The sequence below is a fragment of the Dreissena polymorpha genome, chromosome 12 (genome assembly GCF_020536995.1).
Source record: "Dreissena polymorpha isolate Duluth1 chromosome 12, UMN_Dpol_1.0, whole genome shotgun sequence".
Classification (NCBI taxonomy): Eukaryota; Metazoa; Mollusca; class Bivalvia; order Myida; family Dreissenidae; genus Dreissena; species Dreissena polymorpha.
This window is the reverse complement of record NC_068366.1, coordinates 54,600,822-54,628,480: the sequence shown is the minus strand read 5'-3', so window position 1 is coordinate 54,628,480 and position 27,659 is coordinate 54,600,822. Positions and strand designations below refer to the sequence as shown.

General features: G+C 37.5%; 2 protein-coding genes across 2 annotated transcripts in view; both read left to right on the top strand.

Moving 5' to 3' along the window:
- LOC127852623 (midasin-like) overlaps positions 1 to 16,779 on the top strand; it is a 93,595-nt gene extending 76,816 nt beyond the window's left edge. The window contains exons 49-50 of the mRNA XM_052386575.1: positions 14,424 to 14,554; positions 16,612 to 16,779. Coding sequence (XP_052242535.1) covers positions 14,424 to 14,554; positions 16,612 to 16,779 — 299 coding nt within the window. The remainder of the gene's footprint in view (positions 1 to 14,423; positions 14,555 to 16,611) is intronic.
- LOC127852622 (midasin-like) overlaps positions 16,616 to 27,659 on the top strand; it is a 115,475-nt gene continuing 104,431 nt past the window's right edge. Inside the window, exons 1-3 of the mRNA XM_052386574.1 lie at positions 16,616 to 16,754; positions 18,281 to 18,585; positions 25,972 to 26,321. Coding sequence (XP_052242534.1) covers positions 18,294 to 18,585; positions 25,972 to 26,321 — 642 coding nt within the window. The 5' untranslated portion in view covers positions 16,616 to 16,754; positions 18,281 to 18,293. The remainder of the gene's footprint in view (positions 16,755 to 18,280; positions 18,586 to 25,971; positions 26,322 to 27,659) is intronic.

The following is a 27,659-nucleotide window of genomic DNA, read 5'->3' as shown; positions in this document are numbered from 1 at the left end:
TAAATCTAGTAAGAAAGGTATTTAATTTAATGTAACTTTCTAAGGGACCACAAATTCATCAAATTATGTATCTTAGTGGTAAAGGGTTGAAGTCTGAGAGGATTCAGATTTCAGATAGCCCAGCCTGTTTTATCCTATGACAAATGTATTTGATGATTGACTTGTTTGCTCATAACAAATACAAAATGTACCCACCCTCTTGGAGAACCGGGTTTAGTGCGTGTGCATTAACCCTTTCAGTGCGGGAACCAAATTTTAAAGGCCTTTGCAAACAGTTTGGATCCAGATGAGACGCCACAGAACGTGGCGTCTCATCAGAATCCAAACTGTTTGCTATTCTGATAGTATTCTTTGAAAAAAAAAAAGAAGAAAATGCTTATATAACAAATAAGCAGACGACATTTTAGCAGACGACAGATTTCCCAGCATGCAAAGGGTTAAGTGTTGTCTCTGATTAGCCTGTGCAGTATGCACTCTCTGTTTATTGTAATTTTAATAGCTTAATTACGTTACCTGATATCATATGCTATTTACTCCGATAGGATCGTAATTCATCCGGAATTTTCCGTCCGAGGAATCCCACACTTTTCATAAACACGTCAGGTAGGTCAGAACAGTCACATAGTGCCGTGTAGCCGTACAACCAAAACGGGACATTACCCAGAATTCACTCTTATTCCGGATGGCGATATACAAAGGCCAACATTTTTGTTATTAACTTAATTGTTGCTTCTGTTTCGCTGGATTCTTCTGTTTAACAGAATACAAAAGTTTTTGTATTGCGTTAAAACATTCTACGTATATATATCCGTGTATTTCTGTATTGTTTTGTGTATTTGTTTGTTTGTTCAAGGCAAAATATGCCTCAAACACGTGGCTCATGCGGACACATAAGGGCAGCATGGGACAACCATGGTAGCTGCCTGTCGTGTGCAGGATGTACCCAGGATAACTGCTGCCCTTTCTGTGAGCATTGGTCTGCAGATACCTGGGCCATCAAGCGTCGACCCTTCAAGAGTCGTGGACGCAACAAGAATAGTTCAGATCAAAGTAGGGAAAGTTCCTTGTGTCGTGACTTTTCACCACGCGATCTTGACCATATGCCACCAGTAGCTGCCAGGCATCGGTCCTTACACCGTGACAACACCGGACAAAATTTGCCCGGTCCGTTCATCGGGAATGACCAGTTGAATGACTCGGCATCAGATCAAAGTAGGGAAAGTTCCGTGTGTCGGGACTTTTCACCACACGATCTTGACCATATGCCACCAGTAGCTGCCAGGCATCGGTCCTTACCCCGTGACGACACCGGACAAAATTTGCCCGGTCCGTTCATCGGGAATGACCGGTCCGGAGACTTCACCCGTCACCGGTCAACATTGACCGGTCCGGTCACCGGTCATGCTATGACCGGTCACGGGTTATGCTATGACCGGTCCGGTCAACCGGTCACCGGTCATTGACTGGTCCGGTCACCGGTCATGCTATGACTGGTCCGGTCAACCGGTCACCGGTCATTGACCGGTCCGGTCACTGGTCATGTAATGACCGATCCGGTCACCGGGTACCGGTCTGTGCCACAGACCGTTCCGGTCACCGTAGATGTTGACACTACCTTGTCAGTACTCCACAAAGGTAGACGCAACGGCGTTTCTACTGTGAGTCACAGACGTAAACGTGTAGTGTCTAATGTTTCCGGCTACTCCTCCACCTCGGGCTCGTCGTCGTATGACTCATCGTCTACTTCAAATAGCCCTCATCATTATCGGAGGGGACGTCGTTCACGCGCACCGAGTGTTTCTCGGCGTAGATTGCCTCGTAAAGAGCGATCACGCCAGCGCTCGGGGAGACGTTCGATCAGGAAACATCATTCCCAGCGCCGCCGAACAGTGTCTCGGCATCGCAGGGATAAGGGACATAGACCTTCCTCTATTAGGCGCTCTCGGACTCCAAGGTCCCCTAGTCGATCCTTCTCTGAGGAATCTATTGACACCCTTCCACATGTGTCGGCCTCTATTTTGGCCTCAACACACACTTCAGCCGTTCCTTCAACCACTGAGCATAATTTGTATTCAAACACTAGTTTGCATACATATCAGGCTCAAGGTACAGGGGTTAATCTAACCACTTCGGCTGCGTTTTCAGCCCCAAGGGTCTCTTCCACATTGCATAGAAGTATACCCCGGGCTGCCGCTACACCATCAAATCCCAATACTTTGTGGATCCAACAGTCGCCGGGAATCTTTGTCCCTTTTTCGACTGATCCTTTACCAGCGACCTCTGGTATTCAAAGTGAGTCTGCTGACTTGATCTCTGAGAGACCTAACTCACCAGCTATATCTTTGATGGTGCCGGAAAACGATTCTCTCATGATAGAAGGGAATGAATCTATTATTCCTACTTCTATATCCACCGGTTTCAATCAATCCAATGCTCCCGCAGACGGTTCGATTGAGGCGGGTTCGGAGTCTAATGAGGCCGAACTTTATTATTTGGCCTCCATCATTCAGGTATACGAACTTATGTTCAATACCTTAGATGAGGACTTCTGCCCCCGCCCTTCCTTGTCTCTCACAGGATCTGCGGTTACCGTTACAGAACAGGTAGCACGCCGACGAGAGCCCGGCAGGATAAGTAAGGCTACTTTCCGAGTGGATCTATGCCTTCCTATTGGCTCTTCCACAATGGCTGTTTTCCAGTCACTTGAACCAGCCAATAAGCCTTCGCCATCTCCATGGAAAGCCCCTAAGGAGCTGACGGAGCCTAAACAGATGGACGGCGGGAAAAGTTATAAGGCCCCGGTACCCGACCCTGCTACCGGTTTGGACCTTTCCAAACTTCCGGTTCCTGATGCTGACATTAGTAAGCTGTCACTTACAATGCCTTCATCATCTACCCATACATCAGTCCCTCTTTCCCTGTTGGAAAATTGGGAGCTGAGAGAACGCCGTTCCATAGGTCTGGCTAACCAGCTAGATCTCATGGCAGCCACAGCCTTAGACTTGGTTTGGGAGCTCTCTGATTTAATCCCAGAGGAGCTCCGGGCCTTGTTGATACATCTTTCACGTACTACGCAGTGTTTATCTCACAATGCTGCGTCGTCTATGTCTGAGATGTTAAGACTTAGGAGAGACCTCATCCTCTCTTCCTTGCCCAATAATTTCCTTTTGGAAACAGGCGTAAACTCCCTTCGAACTGCTCCACTAACAGCAGAGTCTCTTTTCGGAGGGAGGATACAGTCGGCACTTACTGCTGATTGTGAAGATCAGATACATGCCTCCTTAGCTAGGAGCAACTCTGGCCAGCGCCCTGTGGTTTTTAAGCGCCCTGCTTCTAAGCCCCAAGGAGCCCCACCGGCCAAGAACGCTAAAAGGGACAGTTTCCCTACTAAGCGTCTGTCTGCTCCACGTCAGCCCACAAATAGGCCTCCTTTTCAGAACAGTACAACTTCCTATCGGAAGCCTTCTGTAAACCAAAATTGGAGTAAGGGCAAACCCAATGCAGACAAGAAGTCATTTAATCCTTCTTCCGGCAAGGGTGGACCTCCTAAAGGTCAGCCCTAGGTCATACCCCTTTCTACTACCTCTGATGCCGGAGGTACCAGTCGGGGCCAGACTTATGCACTTCGCAAAATCAATGGCTCCAAATAACTTCGGACGCGTGGGTTCATTCTCTTGTCACACAAGGCCTCACTTTTCAATTCGAAAAAAGGCCCCCACTCTCTCGCGTCCCAATAGATCTGGTATCTCCGCATCCACAACTTCCAGACTCCATTCTCGGACTCCTGGGAAAACAGGCGGTAGAAAGGGTTCACGACCCTTGTTCTCCAGGATTTTACAGTCGCCTTTTCCTTGTTCAAAAGAAAAGCGGCTCCTGGAGACCAGTCATAGACTTAAAAGTGTTCAACACGTTTCTAGTCAAACCTACTTTCAAGATGGAGACTCCTGCCTTCATTCGGCGCTCCATCAAACCTATCCACTGGGGGGTTTCCTTGGACCTGGAAGATGCATACTTCCATGTTCCTATCCATCCCAACTACCGGAAGTACCTGCGCTTCTCCTTTCGAGGCCAGGTCTACCACTTTCGGGCGATGCCCTTTGGATTGGCCACAGCTTTACGAGTTTTCACCAAACTCATGGCCGCAGTGAGCGCACACCTCCGATTACACGGGGTTCAACTGCTTCAGTATTTCGACGATTGGCTCTTACACCAGCTCGATCGTCAACTGCTTCTGCTTCACCTAGAGTTCTCTTGGAAGGAGCTCCTCTCTTTAGGACTCCTTCTCAATGTAGCCAAGTCTGACCCACATCAATCGGGTCAGGGTCTCACTGCAACGTATATCAGACCTCCTTTTGAAGGTCAGATGGGTGCTGTCCCAATCTCATATCACAGCTCAAGATTTCCTCTGACTCAACGGTATCCTGAGCTCTGTATCAGACTTCGTGCAGTTGGGATGTCTCTTCCTACGTCCTCTTCAGCACTATCTCTCAGCTTGATGGAAATGGTCTCCAGACAATCTGCTAACACAGATTCCCATCCTTCCGTCCTTAGTCCCCCACCTTCCATGGTGGCTAGACGAGGAGACCCTGTTGGCAGGAGTACCGCTTCTTCCCCCGCAACCGTCTTTACATCTCATAACGGATGCGAGCAGGGAAGGTTGGGGCACTCACCTGGAACCCCGCAGCCTGACATTATCAGGATTGTGGTCTCCTCAGGAGTCTCTCCTGCACATAAACAATCTCGAAATGCGAGCAGTCTTCCTAGCTGTTTCTCAATTCCAATCACATCTTCGGGACTCCTGTGTGATGGTATCGACAGACAACACATCAGTCGTGGCTTACATCCAGAAACAGGGCGGTACACACTCTCACTCCCTGTATCTGGAAACAATGAAATTACTTGTTCTTTGCAAGAGCCTAAACGTCTCTCTCTTGTCCAAACACATACCAGGTCGTCTCAACGCCCTGGCGGACGGTTTGTCTCGCAAACACCAGTTACTTCCATCGGAGTGGACACTTCATCAGGAAGTGGCCAATCAGATATTCCTCACATTCGGTTATCCACTGGTCGACCTGTTTGCGACCAGAGACAACCACAGACTTCCTCTGTATGTGAGTCCAGTGTACGAACCAGCAGCGTGGGCGGTAGACGCGCTTTCGTTCGATTTGGAACAACTGGACGCTTACGCTAATCCCCCACCCATTCTAATTCCCCAAATCTTAGGGAAAATCAGTGTGAGCTCTTGCCGGATCCTCCTGATAGCCCCTTGGTGGCCCAGGAGATCCTGGTTCAACGACCTTCTCGGTCTCCTGTGCGAATTTCCCAGGGAAATCCCGCACAGGTCCGATCTCAGAGAGGCAGACTTCACTTGGATCCAGACATGTTCCACTTACACATCTGGCCGTTATCAGGCAATCCCTGCAGAAGAAACGCTTTTCTGTCAGGGCTTCAACGCTCGTTGCCTCTGCAAGGAGAAAGTCCACCAGAGCAGTCTATGATGCTCGCTGGAAACTCTTCTCTAATTGGTGTGTTCGAGGGAAAATTGATCCCCTCAATCCCTCTGCTAGACGCATAGCGGATTTTCTAATCTATCTCTTTGATGATAAGAAACTTTCTCTTAGCTCCATCAAAGGATACAGATCTGTGCTTTCGCATACCTTGGCTTTTCGTAAGTCATCACAAGTGTGTGCTGACCCAGCCATTTCGGAACTGATCCGAGCCATGGAACTTAAACGTCCTGTGTCTTGTTCTCTTACCCCCAAATGGGATTTGGCTTGTGTTCTTGGATGGCTTATTAAAGCTCCCTATGAACCCCTTAATCAGGCTTCTTACAGTTCCTAACCTGGAAGACCATTTTCCTTATTTCCATGGCTTCATCCAAACGTAGAAGTGAAATTCATGCTCTTTCTATGGAAGAAAGCCATCTTCGTTTTGATTCCTCCGATGGCTCTGTCACCTTGTTGTGTCAGCCAGGATTCCTTGCTAAAAATCAACTCCCCTCAATGGCTTCTAAACCCTTCAAGGTCCCAAGTCTTTCTAGAACTTGTGGTAATGAAGATGAAGATAGACTCCTCTGCCCTGTCAGGTCTTTGAAGTTCTATCTTAGTAGAGTTAAGTCTATTCGAGGTTCTCGCAAGAGACTCTACATTCCCTTAAAAGGGGGGGGGGCGATGTGTCTGCGGCTTCTATTTCCCGTTGGGTAGCCTCGACTATAAAAAGGGCTTACTCTTCTCTTTCTTCAAGGGATTCATCCCTTTTTAAGATTAGAACGCATGAATTACGAGCAATGTCGGCTTCGTGGGCATATATTAATCATACCCCACTCTCTGACGTGCTTCAAGCTGCTTTCTGGAGGAATCAGACCACGTTTTCATCTTTTTATCTTCGTTCTCTGGAGTGCCAACAGGACAACTTGTATTTTTGGGCCCCCTTGTGGTTGCACAAATGGTAGTATCTTCTACGGCATAGGTATATTACGCTTATCTGTGAATTAAGTTAATACCGTAATAACGAAGATTAGCTGAGAACCCGAGATATGGGTTCCGCTGTGATGGGGAGATTTTCGCGAACCTTCCAGCCTCAGCTGCAAATTCAGCATATGATATCAGGTAACGTAATTAAGCTATTAAAACAAATTTTTCTAGTAAAATTCATTTTAATTAGTAATTACTTACCTGATATCGGTAAGTCCCACCTCCCACCCCGCTCTTCGTCTAATATTTCATATTTTTTATTGGAATAAGAGTGGATTCTGGGTAATGTCCCGTTTTGGTTGTACGGCTACACGGCACTATGTGACCGTTCTGACCTACCTGACGGGTTTATGAAAAGTGTGGGATTCCTCGGACGGAAAATTCCGGATGAATTATGATCCTATCGGAGTAAATAGCATATGATATCAGGTAAGTAATTACTAATTAAAATGAATATTACTAGAAAAATTTGTTTTAGTTTAAAGGAAGTCTTTTGTTGGCGAAAATCCAGTTTAGGTGAAAAGTGTTGTCCTCAATTAGCCTGTATTGACTGAACATGCAAATCTGGGATGACTCTCTATGCAAATGCATTAATCCCCATTGTCCCAGAACCAGGTTCAGTGATGATGAATATGCTCTCTGATTTAGGAAATATTGGAAGGATATTGGAAGAATATAATTGAGGTGGAAGCTTAGTAATAACTGGTCAAGTACTAATAGCCAAAAGAAATTTCCAGTAAAATCTATCTGATATTGTTTAAACACTGTTTAATGAAATGAGACTGCAGCTGAATGTAGGTTAGGGTTTCTTTTTACAATTTCATTAATCTTCCAGGATGATAGAATGTAGAGAGGAGTATGAAATGCCCTGGGATGATTCAATGTAGAGTGAAGTAATATATGACCCAGGATGATAAAATAAATGTAGTGTCGAGTATTAAATGACCTGGGATGATACAATGTAGAGCGAAGTATTAAATGACGCCAGGCTTGAGGTCACTTCATTACACCATGTTTGTCTAATCGGGAACAAATTAACAAAGATGAAAATTTCTTGTGAAATTACCAAGATAAATGAAGCTTTCATTCTTCCAAATATTTAAGATATACTGAATTGCAAATTCATTTAAACAAGAAATGTGTTTGTCAGAAACACAATGCCCCCTATTGCGCTGCTTTGAAGCCATATATTTTACCCTTGACCTTGAAGGATGACCATGACCTTTCAACATTCAAAATGTGCAGCTCCATGAGATACATGCATGCCAAATATCAAGTTTGGGCAGATGTTAAAGTTTTCGGACGGACGCACAGACTGACAGAGGGACTGACGGACAGTTCAACTGCTATATGCAACCCTATCGGGGGCATAAAAATAGTTTATTGTGTGCAAATTCCTTACTGATTTTTAAAGAAGATCTTTAGTATATGACCATTATGTGTCTAATTTAAAGGAATGATTATCCCAGATTATAACAGCAGATTTAAAAAAAAGAAAATTCAAGTAAAAGTGATTGAAAATTATGAGAAGCAATTACATGTTATCGTTTTTATTACTTTCAATGCAATGCTGAAACCATAAGAGGCTTCACTTGTGTTGAATGTCTAAACAGGTTGAATGTCTAAACAGGTTGAATGTCTAAACAGGTTGAATGTCTAAACAGGTTGAATGTCTAAACATGCACACTATTAAAGGGAAATCCCCAGCCTAGTTGGACATAACAAACGCAAACAAAAGCAAGAAAACATTTTATTGTTATGTATACTTATTAGGAACAGCTAAACATTTCCAGAATGTTTCTGCAATCAAGGCAAGATTGATTATTTTTGTATTGTACAGGTTCTTCAGTTATTGTTCCATCAGAAGTCTACTCCTTGAAAAATTGTTTTGTAACTGATATTAATTGTGTTATGTTAATCGGAAATTGCTTTAAGTGCTTTAAACAAGAACAGATGCACCCAACACAGGTTGTGGGAATAAGGGGCTTTAATTACTCATGTGTGTAAAGTACCGTCCCAGATTAGACCTTGAAGTCTGTATGGGCTAATCAGTAAAAAACCTCCTTTTTAACTCTTTCAGTGCTGAAACTGAATTTTGATGGCCTTTGCAAACAATTTGGATCCAGATGAGACGCCACAGAACATGGCGTCTCATCAGGATCCAAACTGTTTGTTATTCTGATAGTATTCTTTGAAAAAAACGAAGAAAATGCTAATTTTAGAAATTCAGCAGACAACATTTTAACAGACGACAAATTTCCAAGCATGCAAAGGGTTCAAGAATTTTTGTGTAAATGGAGTATCTTTTTAGCAAAATCCAGTTTTGTTGTGTTTCCCAGATTAGCCAGCGCAGCCTTGCACTTGCATTAAACCCCATTTTACCAGAGAGAGGCTCATTTCTTAGCACTCGTCGCTTAGCAACAGTCAATTTTTCTGTGACACAAGGACCAATTATAATCCCCAAAAATACCTACTGATGACCTTGGCAAGTCCAATAAACAAAACAAAGAAAATAGTTATGCTACATGGTTCTGTCATTAATTTTTTCAATGATTCCATGTTATTGAAACAGCTATTGCAGCCATTTGAAGTGAATGCAGAATAAGGTAAAAGGAATTAGTTTGTTGTAAAGATTGTTATCTTAGTTCAAAAAGAGACTTATAAAAACAATTTAAAAAACAACAACATCAATGCATGTGATTTATACTTTTTTTTTATTGAATATACCCATTATTGCAGCATCAACAACTGGTTTAATTGTAAAAGTTATCATGAAAATCAACTTTTATATTAGGTCCTGAATTGCAGAATCGTTGACAGATGGGATTATTAATGTGTTTTCACGGAGAACAAGCAAATATCTTCTGTCAAGAAATTGGAATTATTGATATTACATGTACTGATACCAAACAAACAGTGTTTCTTGGAAGGGAAGGAAATGAAAAATATGACACTCAGCTGATTTATTTATCATTCAAACAAATGTATTTATTTCTTCAAAACATGAATTTCATTAATATTGAAGTATTTTAGAAACAACATCGAGGCATATGATGTGTTTCCTTGTACAGAACGTATAGGTATACAGTGTGTGGTGTTTTTTTGCGAAGTAGGCCGCAGTTGAAATCTAAAAAAAGTGTCTCTTTTTCCCAAAAATTCTCCCTATCCAGCTCTACATGTTGAACCTGAGGAATAATTATATTGAAAAAGCTTTTATTCTCAATTTTAAAGTATTTTTTATAATAAAAAAACAGCCCCAATTTCCCAATTTCAGTCTCAATGATGCAATTTTTCTTATCACAAGAGGCCCCAAAAAGGTGAGCAAACAAAAACAATGAGTACGATATTTCTTTCTTATTAATTAAGTTAATTTAATACAATATTAACTTATGAACAGACCCATTAACATTTTTTAAATAAATTAAATGGATTTTAAGTTGAATTGTTTGGCCTCTGTTATTATTTTTTTCAATAAAATCCATGTTTTATGCAAATCCTTTGAATAATACTAACATTTTAATCTTAAACTCCATCAATAACCATTCAGACAGACAGAATCATGAGAATGTTTTCCTGTAACATATTATATACTTCAAGTGCTCCTTGGTCATTGTTTATGAAAGTTCTGTATTAAAAATTATAAATATGGCCTGTGCTTTGCAGTTTTTGAATGGTATATTTTATGCATGGTTGTTTAACTTTATTATAAAATTTGTGTAATTTCTTAGCAACAGAAATTATTTTAAAAATGATAAAACAATTTTGAATTTGGACAAAGACTGTATCTTTGTAACTTATCGTACAACAAAAAGCAAAAGCATACATATTTAAGATGTTCTTTATCATAAGTTACTGTCAAGCTGTAAAAAAAATGTCACAAGAAAAACAGGTTCTAGCGGCTACAAAATCCTGTCATTAACATCTGGTCTGTCCTTTCGAGTATTTGTGCCTAACATTGGTTTTCATTAACTAAACTTCCTTCTGGCTACAGATTAGAAATAAAGGAGGTCTAAAAATATGAGTGAGTTCGATACTTGAGCATGCATGTTATTTTAGGTCTTAAATGAAGTGCTGGTACAAATTAAGGGTTAAGCACGAAACTGATGTATATCCATTATATTTCTATATAACATACAATAGTTAAGCACTTAGCACTCATTACCTGAAATTCACTCAAATTTTACTGAATTAAGTGATATTAGTAAGACCTATGTTACACAAATAATGCCATTTTGATTATGTAATGTATTAAACTGAACTAAGTGAAATAAGATAAATATTATATGGTGTGCCATTACGAAAAATAAGCTTATGTGAATAGTTCTTTCTTTTGCAGAATCTTTTCATACCCCTATAATCAAAGCCTGTCCAAATGTATTAAGTTATTATATAGCGTCTTTCTCACCATTTTAGGAATGGGCATCATCATTTGCCCTTTTGATAGTGAAGATCACATAGTTTTGACTAAAATTATTGAATTTAGATTTTTTTAGTTTGATTGTATTGTATAAAATGGAGAATATATGTTGGGTTTGTTGAATTTTTTTTTTGCTAATTAAGGTTCAAATCAAACAGTTGGATTGTGTTATTAACTGATATTTCAGCATTGGTTTTTTTGTGTATTTTAATTGGTTATATTAGGCAGTCATTTAAGGGGGATTTAGAATGGGAATGGATTGGGAAAATATATGTGTATTGATACACATGAGGTTTCTTTGGGTGATCTATGATTGGCACCATGGGAAAATGATGGAGGGGACGGTTCAGGCAAACTATCTATACTTTTTCTGTTTGTTATGTGTTCCTATGAATAATATTGACAGACAGACAGTTTATTCAGACTTATACACAAGTACATATTCTTCATACTCAAATATGCACATTATATAAGCTATAGTGTATCGCAACTGCTCAACAAAGATTTGACTAAAGAGGAGTTATCGATGTTGTTTTAAGTGTCCTGTAAAATGATTATAGTTTTAAATTACAATATTTTATCATTGGAACTTACTTTCATGTTAAAGTTGTGATTTATTTGTTATTACAATTAGATTCCAGATTGATTAAGTATATTAGTAGATCATTATTTATACTCTATATGTACATGTTTTGGTAAGATGAGCTGAAAATAATTGTTGACATTGCAATCATCCAGCCCTTTAAAATGAAAATATATCTCAAAAGTTCTTACCTTTTTTACCTGCCACCCTTTTGCCCAGCCATTATGAATAAAAAAATCTTTAAAAAAGTGTTAACAACTTTTATCTTCCATATGTTTATCCAGCCATTTCAAATTAAAAAAAATCCATAGCAAAAGTCCTTACCACTTTTATATCACCCTTCCCTTATAAAGAAAGACACCAATCATCCTGCACCATATATATATCCCACTATATACCTACAGGTCATGCAGTCTTCTGGAGTCATTATCCCACATCGAAAAATTGTCCCAGTTATCGACACTTGTTGCAAATTGAGATTTTGTCTTTTTAAACACAGCAAGTAATTACCGTATAACTTATGTAAATATTACTGTCTATTTGATCACGATCGTAATGAGCAAACTATCGGAATATTCCCCAGTGGTCCACATTTTCATTGATATTGTTATACTGGCAAGATATCAGATGGGAGGAAAAGATGATTGAGTATCATTCGTGCATATGATCTAATTAGAGAAACAGGGTGAGGACATTTGGGGAAAAATGTGAAAGCTGCTTATTTTGATAATAAGTTGAGACGTTAAGGAATCTATGCAAATTGCTCTTTGATTTAATCATTTGGATGTGGAAATCACTTTTCAGATGTCATATTCAATAAATTGGAGGATCTGTTGAATAAAAAAGACCACAATTTTCTTAAAAGCTTATCTTCACCTGTTTTATTGAAACAAATAATACTACCACTGTTGTCTTTGCTTCAGATTTTTTTAGTTGCCCCCTACAGAAAACAATCTACACCCAATTTATTGTCCAAGAAATGTTGGTGTTATCTATCTGTCAGTCCGTCCGTCAGTTCGTCCATCTGTCACACATTTTTTAGGGCTATATACTTCATTAAATTTCATAGATGTATAGATGTAAATGAGCAGGAGGCCGGGTATAACATTTCCAAGAATTTGCTTTTTGAAAATTTGTCCCAGCGTGTGCTGTCTAGCAAGTTTACTTCAGGCAACTCACTCAAGGTCTTCATAGAATGCAGCCCTTTCCATTGAAGACCTCATAAATGTTGAACTACTTACATATTGTTTTGAAGTGCTATGTCTACCTATGAAGTTTTGAATGCATGTGTGTGGCAAGGAATGGTATGACTGGGTAAAGCCAATGAGAGAAAGTAGATGATTGATAGTGGTCATTAGTGGAGACACGTTACTGCTGGTCTCAAACGATTGACGATTATTTTACGCTTTATAAATATGGTATTGGTTTGTTTATAGGGCAATATTTGTCCAGTGTGAGAAATAGGATGATTAATTGCCATTCCAATAAATAGTTGCTGAACAGTTTGATGAAACTTTGAAGATGATCCTTCAGATATAATGCCACGTAAGATTCTGTTCTGAGATTGGGACTACTTCTAGCTACATATATATTAAATATCCGTTTTTTATAATGGTTTTGGTTGTGTGTCAGGCTCTACCATATGAAGTAAAAATTAATTTTTTTATTATCCCCTGCAAGAGGCGGAGGCATATATAATTGGTGTTGTGTGTATGTCTGTCAGTTGGTCACACACAATTTATATGGCGGGGAATATGAATTCAATAAATTTGCTTGTTATTACAATCACTCATTTCTTTAAATGCCCTTTGTGAAAACTTGTGTACCGTAATTACTCTGTGTTTTCGGACACTAAGTTTTCGGACACCCCTTTTTTAAGGAAAATTAATTATTTTTCGTGACTCTTAATTTTCCGACACACGAGTTTTTGTCCATAATTAATGTCTGTAAGTTTTCGGACAGTATATTTTACAGCGCTATTTTACCAAATTTCGGTCCTGTTTTCGATATCTAATGATACTTCGATCATGGGGTTTTACAACCAGATTAACATCATAAAACATGGCAGGTGCATGTCTGAAGGCAAAGGACCATTACATTTGCATTATTGGGTAAATAACCTTGTAAACCGGTATTTAACAATGATTTCCCCCGATAGCATAAGAGCTATAATGACAATTACCAGGGGTAGTGCCAATTAACAGTTTAATTATCTACCGCAATGGTACTGTGGTAAAATAACTGTGACAAATACTAAACACTTCAAAGTGTGATGCACCCTATTGCAAGTTTTACAAACAATGGAAGGTGTTAGACAACAACTATCGGAAATGAGCAAACAAAGAATTCATAGTTTGCTTTTTTATTGCGTTAATTACAGGTTCATTCTAGCGAGTATCGGTTCATCACATGCTCATCTTTGAACTCGTTGGTCAAAGTATAACCTTTTAGTAACTTTCTGTCAAATAAATTAAGCATTTAAAATTATTTAAAATGCAGTGCAAACATATATAACTGTAATTTATACTCTACGGCATGGTATTTTACAAGCGCATAATTACTGGTAGTCATTGATACAATTGACACTATTTTCGGACACCCTAATTTTCAACTCTTTTCAAAAAAGTTTTCGAACACCTGTATTTTGTGAATATTTTTCGTATCTAAGTTTTTACACAATTTTTTTTATATTATTTTTAAGTGTCCAAAAACATAGAGTAATTACGGTATATTTTTTAAACAGTTTTCAGATATAAAATTATAGTTAAAACACATTCCGTTGATTAATTTAAGAAGATAGATAAAACCATAAATTGCAAAAACAAAAACAGACCCTTTGCATTGATTATTGACCAAATTAATAAACAAAGGTGAATAAACAAAACAGCCCCGCTGGCCTATAATATGAAGAAAACCATATAATAATATTTTATGTATCTCAACATTTCAGATCGCAGTCTGGCCCGTCAGACGACACACGAGGCTGTATCTCACCTGGTGACACTGTTCCCTTTGGTTGTCATGGCGATCACAGATGACATCCCCAATATGGAGCTCACTTCCTACTCTGAGGCCGCAAAGGTAGCAATCTTTTGCATGCTAGCTTCATAGTGCTTCATGGGGCCATTTTGGTGCCAATTAAGATTAAGACCAGGTCCCTTTTGTGTTTTTAGTGTTCTATACATAGAGACTGATAAGATTCTGATAATTTATCTCCTTTAAACCAGATTTTTAACATAGGATATCCTTATCTACTTTTAAGGAGTCTTGAATACTTATTTATGTTATGTATTGTAACAATGTAGTAATATTGTAATAAACATTGCACAAGAAAATTAGCATCAATGTATTGGTATTTTTTTATTGAATAAAGGTGCTCTCATAATCTATTCTATTTAAACACCTTTAGGTGACACCTATAAATGATAAATCACTGCAATGTCAAACGTAAGGGATGTTATACAAACAGTGTATGTACATGTATATGTACCACTAAAATAAGTTTTGAGTTGGATTTATTCAGCACACATTCTATTAATGTTGTATGTTTTAACAACTGATGAACTATGTGTTTTTAACCTTTTTTGTTTTAAAATATTTCAAAAAGAATAAGGGAACACTAAACGTGGTAAAAAAAATAGCATATGAATACTTTTTATAGAAGTACCGGGGTATTTTGTTATGATTAATTGATTAATCAGTCACATAATTATGTTTCTGATTAATCAACACATATTTAAAGTGCTTGTTCCAACCAATATAGGACATCTAACTAGACTTTCCTTTTATTTCTCAAGAGTATTTGCAATTTTGCTAAAGCAATTAGTTGGTTCAGTGTGAGTCATTTTTAACGAACTGAATTTCTTTCATGATTAACTGAATTGAATCGATCTTGAAATGGTTTATCGAATGTCTGTGCTCTTAATCCATGATTATGTCTGTCATGACAAAAGAACATTTTTAAATGTCCTACTGAGTATGACTCACCCTACTTTTAATATTGAAAAGTAAAATCTCTGAACTTTCTGTATTGTCAGAAAATGAATAGACTCCATAAGAGATGTAAAACTGACAGCAACATGGTTTTTCTGCAGTAATTCATCTTTTAATGACAGTTCATGTAAAATGACACAAAATTCTCTCACTTAATAAATTCAGCTGCCTATTGGTTTTAAGTAGTTTTGGCCCCAAGATTCTGATTGCCCCATAATTGTGCATGGGAAATTTGTCTTTGATTTGCACAGTTTATGAACAAGACAAGCAATGCTGAAAATCCCAATTATCGCGAAGGAAAATTGGCTTCAGTTCACTGGTGCGATAGTTTATTGATAATCAATGGGATCGGAGAAATAACAGATACATATTTATCGTTGGCTGTGGCATTTTTCGCGTATTTCTCATATTACTTGTGCTCGGAGACAAAACAGTAGAATGATCAAATGTCCTTTTTGTTTTCTTGGTACAGCATTTTTGTTCATTCCATGTTGCCATGTTCCACCTACAAATTGCAGTTGACATCTGTTATGTTTTTCTCTATCATAATTTTTGTTCACTCCATGTTTCCATATAATGAACATCAGACAAAAACTCTTCCTACTTCTTTTCCAGTTGTTTATAAAGTTTAAGTACGTTTAATTGTAGATTTTTATGACATGGCCACCTGCTTATCTTTGAGTTTTTGTGGACAATGTTTTAAAAATTGCATTTATACAGCAGAATATAATGCATCTTCTTGCACTTTCATTTTATTTCCACTTCTACTTTTGTAAGTATTCATAATTTCAAACAAGGTCATGTTTTATTATAAAAAACAACAACAGCAAATTAGAATTTTAAAAGTTATTCCAATAATGCAATTGTGGTTGTACGAATAACGTCCAGCACCATAGAAGAATGATATTTATTCATTTTTAATATTAGGCATGCAAAATTTGGGGTAGAACAAAAATCTAGAACTTTTCATTATGCACAGCTCCAAATCACACAGGTAAGTCAAGAATCGACACCAGTTGACACAATGGTCGCTATCTTAATATGTTAGCTTTCTGTAAATTATAGTATCCATACAAATAAAGAAGTTGTAAGGTATATTAAGTCATCTCTATTCTGAACTATTAACCCTTCTTTCAATGTTGTAGATGCTGGAATCATTCTTTTGGTGGTTTAGACTGTACCAAATTGCTGGTTCCAGTCTTCACTCAGACAATCTCGGTTCTCAGCTCAGTCTGTACTGGAAATGGGCACAGAAACACTTCCTTGGAAGTCTTGTCCAAAGCAACAGGTGCTGGAATCAGAATCTTTGTTAATAAATTAAGCTACATGTAGCAAACTTTAATCTGACATTGACATTTATGTATGTGTATCTTTAAGAACCAATATGATGCACACATTAGTTCTGTAAGCGACTTTAGATTTACCGTAAAAAGTTGTGTATAAGGCGCACTTTTTTACCCCAAAATTTCATTTTAAAAACTTGATGCGCGTTATGCACAACTACAGCCATGCCAAGACATTTTTTCCCTGTCAGTTACCCAGTTGCGGCAATTCGCATCATTCTGTTTTCCGGAGTTTTAACTGTAACTGTGTTAGTAATAGTGTTATATTTACGATCTGAATAAGATGGAAAAACATTATAAAGTTAACATAAATATTTTCTATCTTTTTCAGGTACGTACAGAGCTTTGAAATCAAATAAATTTGAAGAAGAGAATGAAAAACAAGGAAGCCATTTTTATTTAAATGTTATTGTTTTCCCACAATATTATACCCTACTGTACTAGGGTTACACAATTTATTTGGGGGCACTTGTCGATTAACAATAGTATGTCGACAAGGTCTTTCCCGATATATTTATGATTATTTTTCTTGCTTTTCAAATGTGTTAATAAAATTGATGTTGTGTTTGTTTACACGTTTTCATACGTCTTGTCAAGATTGAGGCTGTGATTATCGAGCAATTTGCGTCACCTATCAAGGTTTGTGTAGCTGGGCTATTATCAAAACATGCGAACAGGCAAACGGCTTCACACCTCCATTGTTTGTTTATCGCCGGTAATGCAGTAATGGTGTTGAGAAGTTTGAGTTGTTAAAGTCTCCTGTCAATTACAGACACTTGAAAAGAACGCATGATATCGGCATTGTAAATAAAACATGCGGTTGTGAATTAGTCATGCATGAATAACCACGTGACAATACCAATCAATAATGTCAGTTTCTTAGTTATAACTAATCCATCCGTTATGTGTACTCCACGATAAAATCGTGGACAGTTACTTCGGAGACATATGATGAAAACCATGATGGTAATAATCCTCGTGGAAAGTGTGCATAATTCATTTAAATTCAAACATTTATTTTTATGCATAATATGATTTTTTTTTAAAAGAACTAGTTGTATCGTTATCGTCTTTAAAATAATTAATAATTGAAGCAATAAAAGAACACGCAAGATCGGCAATGTAAATATAACGATTTTCAGTTATCCTGCGGTACGGAATTTTCCCCCCGATTTTTTTGCTTCAAAAACTTTTTTTCCCGATTTTTTAGCTTAAAAAAGTAGATGCGCGTTATACATAAATGCGCGTTATACACAACGTTTTACGGTAAACTGTTATATATCAAGTATATCCCATAGAAAGTACTGTTTTGGTATTTTAAAACTTGAAAATTTAATGAATTCTAAGATTTTTTTTGGAAAGAGTTGCTTATATCTTTACTGTTCACAAAATGAATATGTTTACTAAATGGTATATTTTTGTCTACCGGGTAATTGTGGTATTCTTCATTATAAACCTTTGAAATTTGTAGTGAACAGAAACAGATGAAAGCAGCAATCGGTACTTTACAGTCAATTCTGAGCAAAGACAACAAGAAATGGAAGACATTTGTAAAGTTCAGAAGGTCACTGGGTCATCCAAGGCCATTCAAAGGTCAAGGTCAGGCAACAATGCATGCAGAAGCGGGGGAGTTGTTTCGTGTCCTTGAACTTGCCTCCAAGCCTTCTGACCTTCAAAATGACCTGAAAATTCAGGTGAACATCCACTACAGGGAGTTCCTGATTGATGCCGCAGAGAAGTTGCTCAGTTTGGAGGTTGTTAATGACGAGGGTCAAGGTGAGCATGTTTAGTCTTGCTTTGGTTTCTAAATAGAAAAAAATAATGGGCACTCAATCTATTATTTCTACAGCCATAATACTATTGTTAAAACACTGTCATTTTCCCATAAAAAGTTAAGAGTCCCAAAAATGGGCGGCGGAATGCAACACATGACTCTGCTTTTAATATGGCTGTAGATAATATGTGAAACATGTAAGAAAATGCAATTCTGTTCCTCTACGTTTCTTTGAATTCCAAAGATATTTGTATTAGTGTTATGTGATTAGTTTTTAGAAATTAACTTATTATAACCCCCTTCGAAGAAGAGGGGGTATATTGCTTTGCACATGTCGGTCGGTCAGTCTGTCGGTCGGTCCGTCCACCAGGTGGCTTCCGGATGATAACTCAAGAACGCTTGGGGCTAGGATCATGAAACTTCATAGGTAGATTGATCATGACTCGCAGTTGACCCCTATTGATTTTCAGGTCACTATATCAAAGGTCAAGGTCACGGTGACCCAAAATAGTAAAATGGTTTCCGGATGATAACTCAAGAACGCTTATGGCTTGGATCATGAAACTTGATAGGTAGATTGATCATGACTCGCAGATGACCCCTATTGATTTTCAGGTCACTAGGTCAAAGGTCAAGGTCACAGTGACAAAAAACATATTCACACGATGGCTGTCACTACAACGGAGAGCCCATATGGGGGGCATGCATGTTTTACAAACAGCCCTTGTTAATTATTGATTTCTATTAAATATTCAAAACATTTTATGGAAATGTAGGATTCTACAAAATTTAATTTACTAAATTTCTGATCTGTAAGTGTAGGAAGCCTTAATTCGCTGAACAAACTAATTAATGTACCATTTCTGGTTCAGGATTGCTTTATTATACAAAAACTGTCATTAATGTTGATCATGTTACCTAGAAAACCCTTCGCCGAATGTCAAATAATTTCTGCATTATTTGGCACTTTATTGATAGTGAAGGTAATCAGTTGGGCATTTTTGAGTGCAGAGATTTGCACATGATTGCGTTGTGGTGGTCAATTTGTATGATTGGGGCTGACAAGTCATTTTTAGGAAGATGTTGGCGTGGATGGCAGTAGTTTAGTGAATGTCATACAAGTTTATTTTTAGTGGCTTTCTGGTAAAGCTGGACTTAATGCATTTGCGTAAATTGTCCTCCCTCATTAGGCTGTGCAGTCTGCGCAGGCTAATCAGGGAAACCATTTTCTGCCTAGACTGGATTTTTGTCAAGAACAGATTTCTGTTAAAAGACAAAATCCATAAAAGCACAAAGTGTTGTTCCTGATTAGTTTGTGCTTACTGCACAGGCTAATCCGGGATGACACTTTACATCAATGTATTAAGCCCAAGATTCCCAGAACATGGCTCTATAGTTGATACTTGTGTTTTTTCTGTGTATTGGGTATAGTTCTTGCCAGAATTTTTTTTAAAATCAAATAAATTTATAAATTAATTTAGTTTTTGTTTGTGCAGGGAATTGCATGTTTACACTCATTTTAATCTGTAAAAATGTCCGTTTTAAACATCTTGAGTGCTGGATGTCACTCTGTTGTTATTTAGGGCAGTATAAAAATAATGCTTAAATAAACAAACACTAAAATCTCCATCAAAATTCATTTGAATATCTTGCCCTTATGACAAATTGTTGTCTTTTTATATAATTCTTAAAGAAACCCTTGGAAATTGTTTGCCTTTCATTTCTTCATTAGTGTTTAAAGACCTAACTGACAAACAAAATTGTCTTAAATGCATGGTATAATGAATCTTGTTCAATTTCTAGTACAATATCAAGATGTCACTTTTTGTTCTCAGTTTCAAATTTACAAGAGATTTGAATTGGCATTGGAACCATTAATTTGCAGCCTGCTGATTCATCCACGCCTATAAACAGACAATCAATGCTCTATTTGACAAGAACATATTATTTGTTTTGCAATTACATGTAGATTCCATCTTCCATCATGCAGTCAGATATGGCCCTGTTTTAAATTGTTTGTTTAGGTGTGCACGTTCTTTTACAAATAAGATTCATTTGGTATATAATAAAGTTTTACATTTTCTGATGTGTAATATTCCTGTATTGAAGATGTAATGGCTTGGTTGTTGTATTTTATTACCAGTAAACTTTATATAATAAGGCATAAAATAAGCCTTTTCTTAAACACATTTGTTCTAAACCAATAGCACGTAAAATAAATTGTTGTTTGAAATTATGCGCTAGAATATTCTAAGATTTGAAGCTGCTTTCTGCAAAGCTCCTAAGTAAATTGTTGCGTAGGTTTTTCTTAAGTGAAAATTTATGATATAAATTGTGTAGTCAAAATCAATTTGTTCTGCTTACAAAAGTAGAAAACACAAACTTTTACAGCAATATTAACACTTTATGATAATTGGATGTTAAAATACAAAAAGCTTACAAATATTAAGCTGGCAATGACATATATTCAAGTTTCTTTATTGAAAGCAATGTTAAACACCTCACAAAGTCGAAAATTCATTAAACTCATGCTAAGTGTGCAAGAACAAAACTAAACCAAATGCTAATGATGGCAACAATCCAAGTGTTAACTTTATGCTATTGGAGTTCACTAGTAGAAGTTGATGATTTTTGAGCAATTTACACAAATAAGCCAGAGACTTTTTAGCTTACCTGATTGCTCAGGTGAGCTTTTGTGACTGGTCTTTGTCCGTCTGTCTGTCGTCCGTCCGTCCGTTAACATATGTTCGTAAACACTCTAGAGGGCACATTTCTTTTCCGATCTTCATGAAACTTGGTCAGAAGCTTTGTCCCAATGATATCTCGGTCGAGTTTGAAACTGGGTCATGCCGGGTCAAAAACTAGGTCACTAGGTCAAAAATAAGAAAAACCTTGTGAACACTGTAGAAGTCACATTTCATGCCCAATCTTCATGAAACTTTGTCAAAATGTTTGTTTAAATGATATGTTGGTTGAGATCGAAATGGTTCTGGTCCGTTGAAAAACATGGCCGCCAGTGGGCGGGGCAGTTTTCCTTATTTGGCTATAGAGATGCCTTGTAAACACTCTAGAGGCCTAATTTTTTGTCCGATCTTCATGAAACTTAGTTGGAACATTCGTCACAATGATATCTCGATCGAGTTTGAAACTGGGTCATGCTGGGTAAAAAACTAGGTCACTTGGTCAAAAAAACAAACAAACTAGTAAACACTGTAGAAGTTACATTTCATGCACAATCTTCATGTAACTTTATCAAAATGTTTGTCTTAATGATATGTTGGTTGAGTTCAAAAGTGGTTCTGGTCTGTTGAAAAACATGGCCGCCAGTGGGCAGGGCAGTTTTCCTTATTTGGCTATAGAGAAAACCTTGTAAACACACTCGAAGTCACAATTTTTGCCCAATGATCATGAAAGTTTGTCAAAACATTGGTTTTATTGATATCTCGGATGAGTTTGAAAATGGTCCAGATCGGTGAAAAAACATGGCCGCGAGTGGACGGGGCATATGTATATAGTGAAAACCTGTGAACACTCTAGAAGTCACATTTTTGGCCCAATTTTCATAAAATTTGGACAGAACATTTGTTTTCTTGTTACGAGAGTTGAGCTAAAAAATGGTTCCGGTCAGTTGAATTACATGGCTGCCGGGGGGGGGGGGGGGGGGCAGTTTACTTATATTTATATAGTAAAAAAAGCTTGTGAACACTCTAGAAGTCTCATTTTTTGCCCAATCATCATGAAGCTTGGTGAAAAGATTGGTTTTATTTATATCTCAGATGAGTTTGCAAATGGTCCAGATCGTTAAAAAAACATGGCCGCCAGGGGGATGGGGCAGTTTTTCTCATGTGACTAGAGAAACTTTGTGATCGAACACTAAATAAGTCACATTTTTTGCCTAATCATCGTGAAACTTAGTCAATACACTGGTTTTATTGATTTCTCAGACAAGTTGGAAAATGGCTCAGATCGGTGAAACACACTTTATAGCTCACCTGATTGCTCAGGTGAGGTTTTAGTATTGGTCTTTGTCCGCTGTCCGTCCGTCCACATTTGGTTTGTTAACACTCTAGCATTCACATTTCTCAAGCATTCTTTATCAAAGTTGCTGAAAGATCTCAGTCAAGTTTGATAATGAGCAAAATCACATAATTAATGCCATAATTATTGCCCTTAGATTGTCCAAATTTTCATTATATTATAAAAATCCTTGTAAACCTCTAGAGGTCACAATTTTGTTTGATATTTTATGACTCTTGGTCAAAATATTTATTTTTGAAAGCAAAGTTTGATGTTTGGTTAGGGGGATCAACTCAAAATATAGGTCACCAGGTCAAATCTCTCAAAAACAAGAACACTCCATACACCAGAGTTTTGGTTCAATAATGATGAAACTTGACCAGGATGTTTGTCTGAACAATATCTAGGTCAAGTTTGAGATTAGGTAAAGATTGAATGAACCGACTCCTCTCAGGTGAGCGAACTAGGGCCATCTTGCCCCTCTTGTTATGAATTTAACTTAAAGGACTTATTTCCTTAAGTTTTCCTTATTGAACTTTGTGGGACAGGCCGCAACCATGTCAAAAATTCTTCTCAGTGACAACTTTAGTTATTTTAATGTATAGCAGAAGGCTTATATATAAAAGCCAAGGAAAATCTCAAAAAAGTTTTATAATACACATTTCTTGTATATTTTCTATTTTACCCATTTTTGATCAGAAATCAGAGAGGATTAAATGTAAATTATTTGGTTTGAAACAATTAAGTTAAAGTTTTCCAAAGTATCTTTATGAATATGGTCCTATTTGTAAAATATACTGTGATCAATGACAGTGTATAAATTTACATGAAGTTGATGGCTTGCAAAGTTAAATGACACTTTTGATGTATTGCTTGTAAAGTTATTTGCTGCGTACATTCATTTGAATGCCAAGAAAAATGCTTTCTGCAAATGGAAACACATTAATGTTGGCTGTATAATTATATTGTCTGGACATTAGTGCTTTATAAATTTGCCTAACAATCACACTAATGGAATTTGTTTTCGAATTATGCTCACTTAGATCAAATAAGTTCTTAGAAAGGCCTGTAGTAGAATATTCAATGATACAGTTCCTGGTAAGTCATGTACATTTGTTTTGTGATTTGTGGCATTGGTATGTCTTCCTATTTCCTGGTGTTGCAGAATACATGTACATGTTTTATCTTTTTGCCATAATTCTTATTGTTATCCCCGCGCTTTTTGAAAAGCCTGGCGATATTGTTGTTATCTCCAGCGTCTGTCCGTCTGTCTGTCCGTCCGTCCTGGCCACTATTTTCCCCTACACTATTAGCACTAGAACCTTGAAACTTACACACATGGTAGCTATGAGCATATGTGCAACCCTGCACTATTTGGAATTTTGATCTGACCCCTAAGTAAAAAGTTATGGGGGTTGGGGTGGGGCCGGGTCAGAAATTTTCACTCATTTTTATGCCCCCAGTATGGTGCATTTGCCATAACTTTTGCAATATTGAAGAGAGCAACTTTATATTTGGCATGCATGTGTATCTCATGGAGCTGCTCATTTTGAGTGGTGAAAGGTCAAGGTCGTCCTTCAAACTCTAAAGTTAAAAAAAAACAAATCCAAGGAAAGTAATAAGCTTTAAAGGGAGGTAAGTAATGAACTTGCCAAATGATAATTTTTTTTTTCATAAATCAAAGCGGCGCAGGAGAGGGCATTGTGTTTCTGACAAACACATCTCTTGTTATATGTTATTTTACATGAACTTATTAATTTCTACACCAATTCACTTTTAATTGATATTGAACATCTCTTATGACAATACAGTCAATCTCAACTATGCATGGCCCCATTACCAACCCTTGGGTGCCCCATGGGTCAAACATGCGGCGTGGGGATACGCGTTGGCCTCTGCCGCGCCATTTCTAGTTATTTCTGCTGTATTAATAACAAGAATTTTGGCACTACATTAGTGTTTTTGCTACATAGCTAAGGTCACTTTTTTCTAATATTTCTGGTGTTAATAATGCAGCTTGACAAATGAATTCTGATTGAATTGCACATATTTTCAAACTTTATGGAATGCAAACTTACAATTAAGGCTCCACGGTAATATAATCTAATAATGTTGGGGACCACAATGTACATTATTGTCAACTTAGAATGTGCACCTGATGAGGACATGCAGGCGGCATCCAGGAAAACCATGTCCGGCTTGTCTGCTAAATATTTCAAAAGGTCTAAATCAGGTCATTATGAAACTTTGATGATGTTTGTTGGCATATAACATCCTAACCAATTGTATCACTTAAGCACTTCAAAAGTATAGCCCTCCAATTACAAAACATTCCAAATCAAGCTTGTCTAACGCAAAAAGTTTTATCCATAAACATGGTGATAACCTTTATGGGCATGAAAATCTCCACCAAATATTTAACCAGGCAGATCTCCAAATCACTTCTGAATAATGACCATTGAAATAACCTTATTTGCCCAATGTATGTTGTCTGCTGTATAATAAGTGGTTTCTGTTATCCAGCTTCAGTATGCATTTACCAATCTATATGAAACTTTGTATATAGTAAACATGATTTGTGACCTAGCTCTACATTGAATATGGCGCTTGTTATGTCAAGGTCACTTTTACTAAAATTAGAAAACTGCTTCACTCAATATATATATATATATATTGAGATTGTATGGAGTTATTGCAATGCAATGTTGAAAAACTAGCTTGGGATTGCATATGGGCCGGACCAATGAAGGTCATGGTCACTGTTGCTAAAAATAGATAACCAGTTTCTGCTCAATAAATTTTAATGAAGGTAGTATGCTAAACTGTGTGTGTAATAAGCATATATGAATGTCTAGCATAGAATTCCTTTTGAAAAAGTTTGCGTTATTGTCACTGTTACTATAAATAGAACAATGGTTTTCACTCAATAACTTAAGTGTTATGAGGGCATTGTGCTGAAATTATGTGCTTTGGTTGCCGATAATATGCAGACCCAACATGGAAGTGCATTTTTTACCAGTTGGATCAAGGTCAAGGTCACTGTCATTTAAAATAGCTAACTGTTAAAATAGCATATAAACAGCTCTAAATAGCTAAAATAGCTTACCTGCATAACTTTCGTTAGATTTGCATAATTCTTTCAATAAAATTATGTTAATATGTTCAATGTTTCTTGTTCTCTCCATTATGTTTTATACCATCATTTTTACAAAAAAATCATACATCCTTTACAGATCAATGTTTCCCAGACCATTGAAGTGGCATATTTTGTGATAAATTGGCACACTTGTTTCACTTGTATATTGCCAGTTTTAACAACAAACACTGCTTGTATAAGGTCTGAGTACTAATTTCTGCATGTTATATTTTAGTCGCAATGGATGAGATACAAGCCTCACTAAGAAATCTGCTCATTAAACACAAGTTGTTGTCCAAATATGGAAACAATGTTGCGATGGAAACTGATGATCACATGACCAGTGAAGTTGACCGATCAGATTGTACTAAGTATGGAGCTGAAAATCCTCTAGCGTTTAATCAACTCTGGCCCATATTTGAGCATATCACTTCGACAGAAGGTTTCCAATTGTTTGAGAAGTTTGTCCTTGGAAACTTGGATGGTTGGCATGGGGACAGTTACCATGGTTACGTTCGCTTGTTCACCCCATGGAAGCCTGGCGCTGTGGTGACGTTCAAGTCTGTCAGCCAGTCATTATTAAAGGTATTTTTAATGTTAAAAACTAAAGAAAATCTTTTTTTTTAATTATTTACTTTTTTAACAGGCATTAATGTCCCTTTCAAGCTCGTGATGTAAGTCATAATGGCCTTATTGTTTATAACATCACAGAAATATTTCATTTCCAGGATTTGTCTTGTTTTCATTTTTATGCTCCCCCCAAAAAATATTGGAGGGAGCATATAGTGGCCGCTTCGTCTGTCCGTCCATGTGTCCGTCCGTCCGTGCATAGTTTTTGTCCAAGCTTCACTACCAAGAGGAGATGTGCATATTATCAGCCGGTTATGGTTAGATGATTTTTCACAAAGTAATGGCCCTTTGAAATTTTCTATAAACTGTACATATAGTGCAATTCTTGTCCGTGCTATTTCTCCCCAACTACTGACTGGAATTCAATGAAGCTTTATGGGAAGCTTAACTACCTTGAGGAGATGCGCATGTTATTTATGGGTTCTTGTTAGATGATTTATTTAAAGAGTTATGGCCCTTTGAAATTTTTAAGTTTCTAAACCATCCATCGTATTATTTTGTCCAAAGTTATGCCCCTCAAGACGTTTCCTTTTATCTGAATATGTAGTGCAATATTGTGACAAAAAAACCTTTGGGGAGCATCACCCGTCTCCAACGGTTTCTTGTTAGGAATGGTTTTGATTTCAAGCACAAATGTGTTCATGTTGTGTTGAAAGGAAAAGATATTTATCTTTAATGCTACTTGTTTTTTTGTGTACTTTGAGATGTATGTATTTGGTATTTATTGTCCCCTACCAGTGAAACCAGGGGACATATGGTTTGAACTCCGTCTGTCTGTCAGTCTGTCTGTCAGTCAGTCAGTCTGTCACACTTTTCTGGATCCTGCAATAACTTAAAAAGTTCTTAATATTTTTTCATGAAACTTGAAACATGGATAGATGGCATTATGGAGATTATGTACGACATTTCATTTTGTGCCTACGTCAAAAATTCTGGTTGCTATGGCAACAAATATAAAAATAAAATAATTTTTTTTACTGACAATGGTGGAGTTTCACCGGTAAGGGACCATATTGCTTGGCAATCTCTTGTTTATTTCATCAGAATTGAGAGGCTGAGCTTCAATTTGTATGTAGGTTATGTTTTGGTCTTTACAGTTGAAACTCGCTTAGGGAAAATGGGGCATAATGCATGTTGGTAAAGTGTCATCTCAGATTAGCCTGTCTAGTTTGTCCAGTTTCCAGTCTCATCAAGGATGACAATTTGCACCTAAACTGTCATCCCTTATTAGACTGTGCAGTCTGCGCAGGCTTGTCTGGGACAACACTACACTCATGCATTAAGTCCCATTTT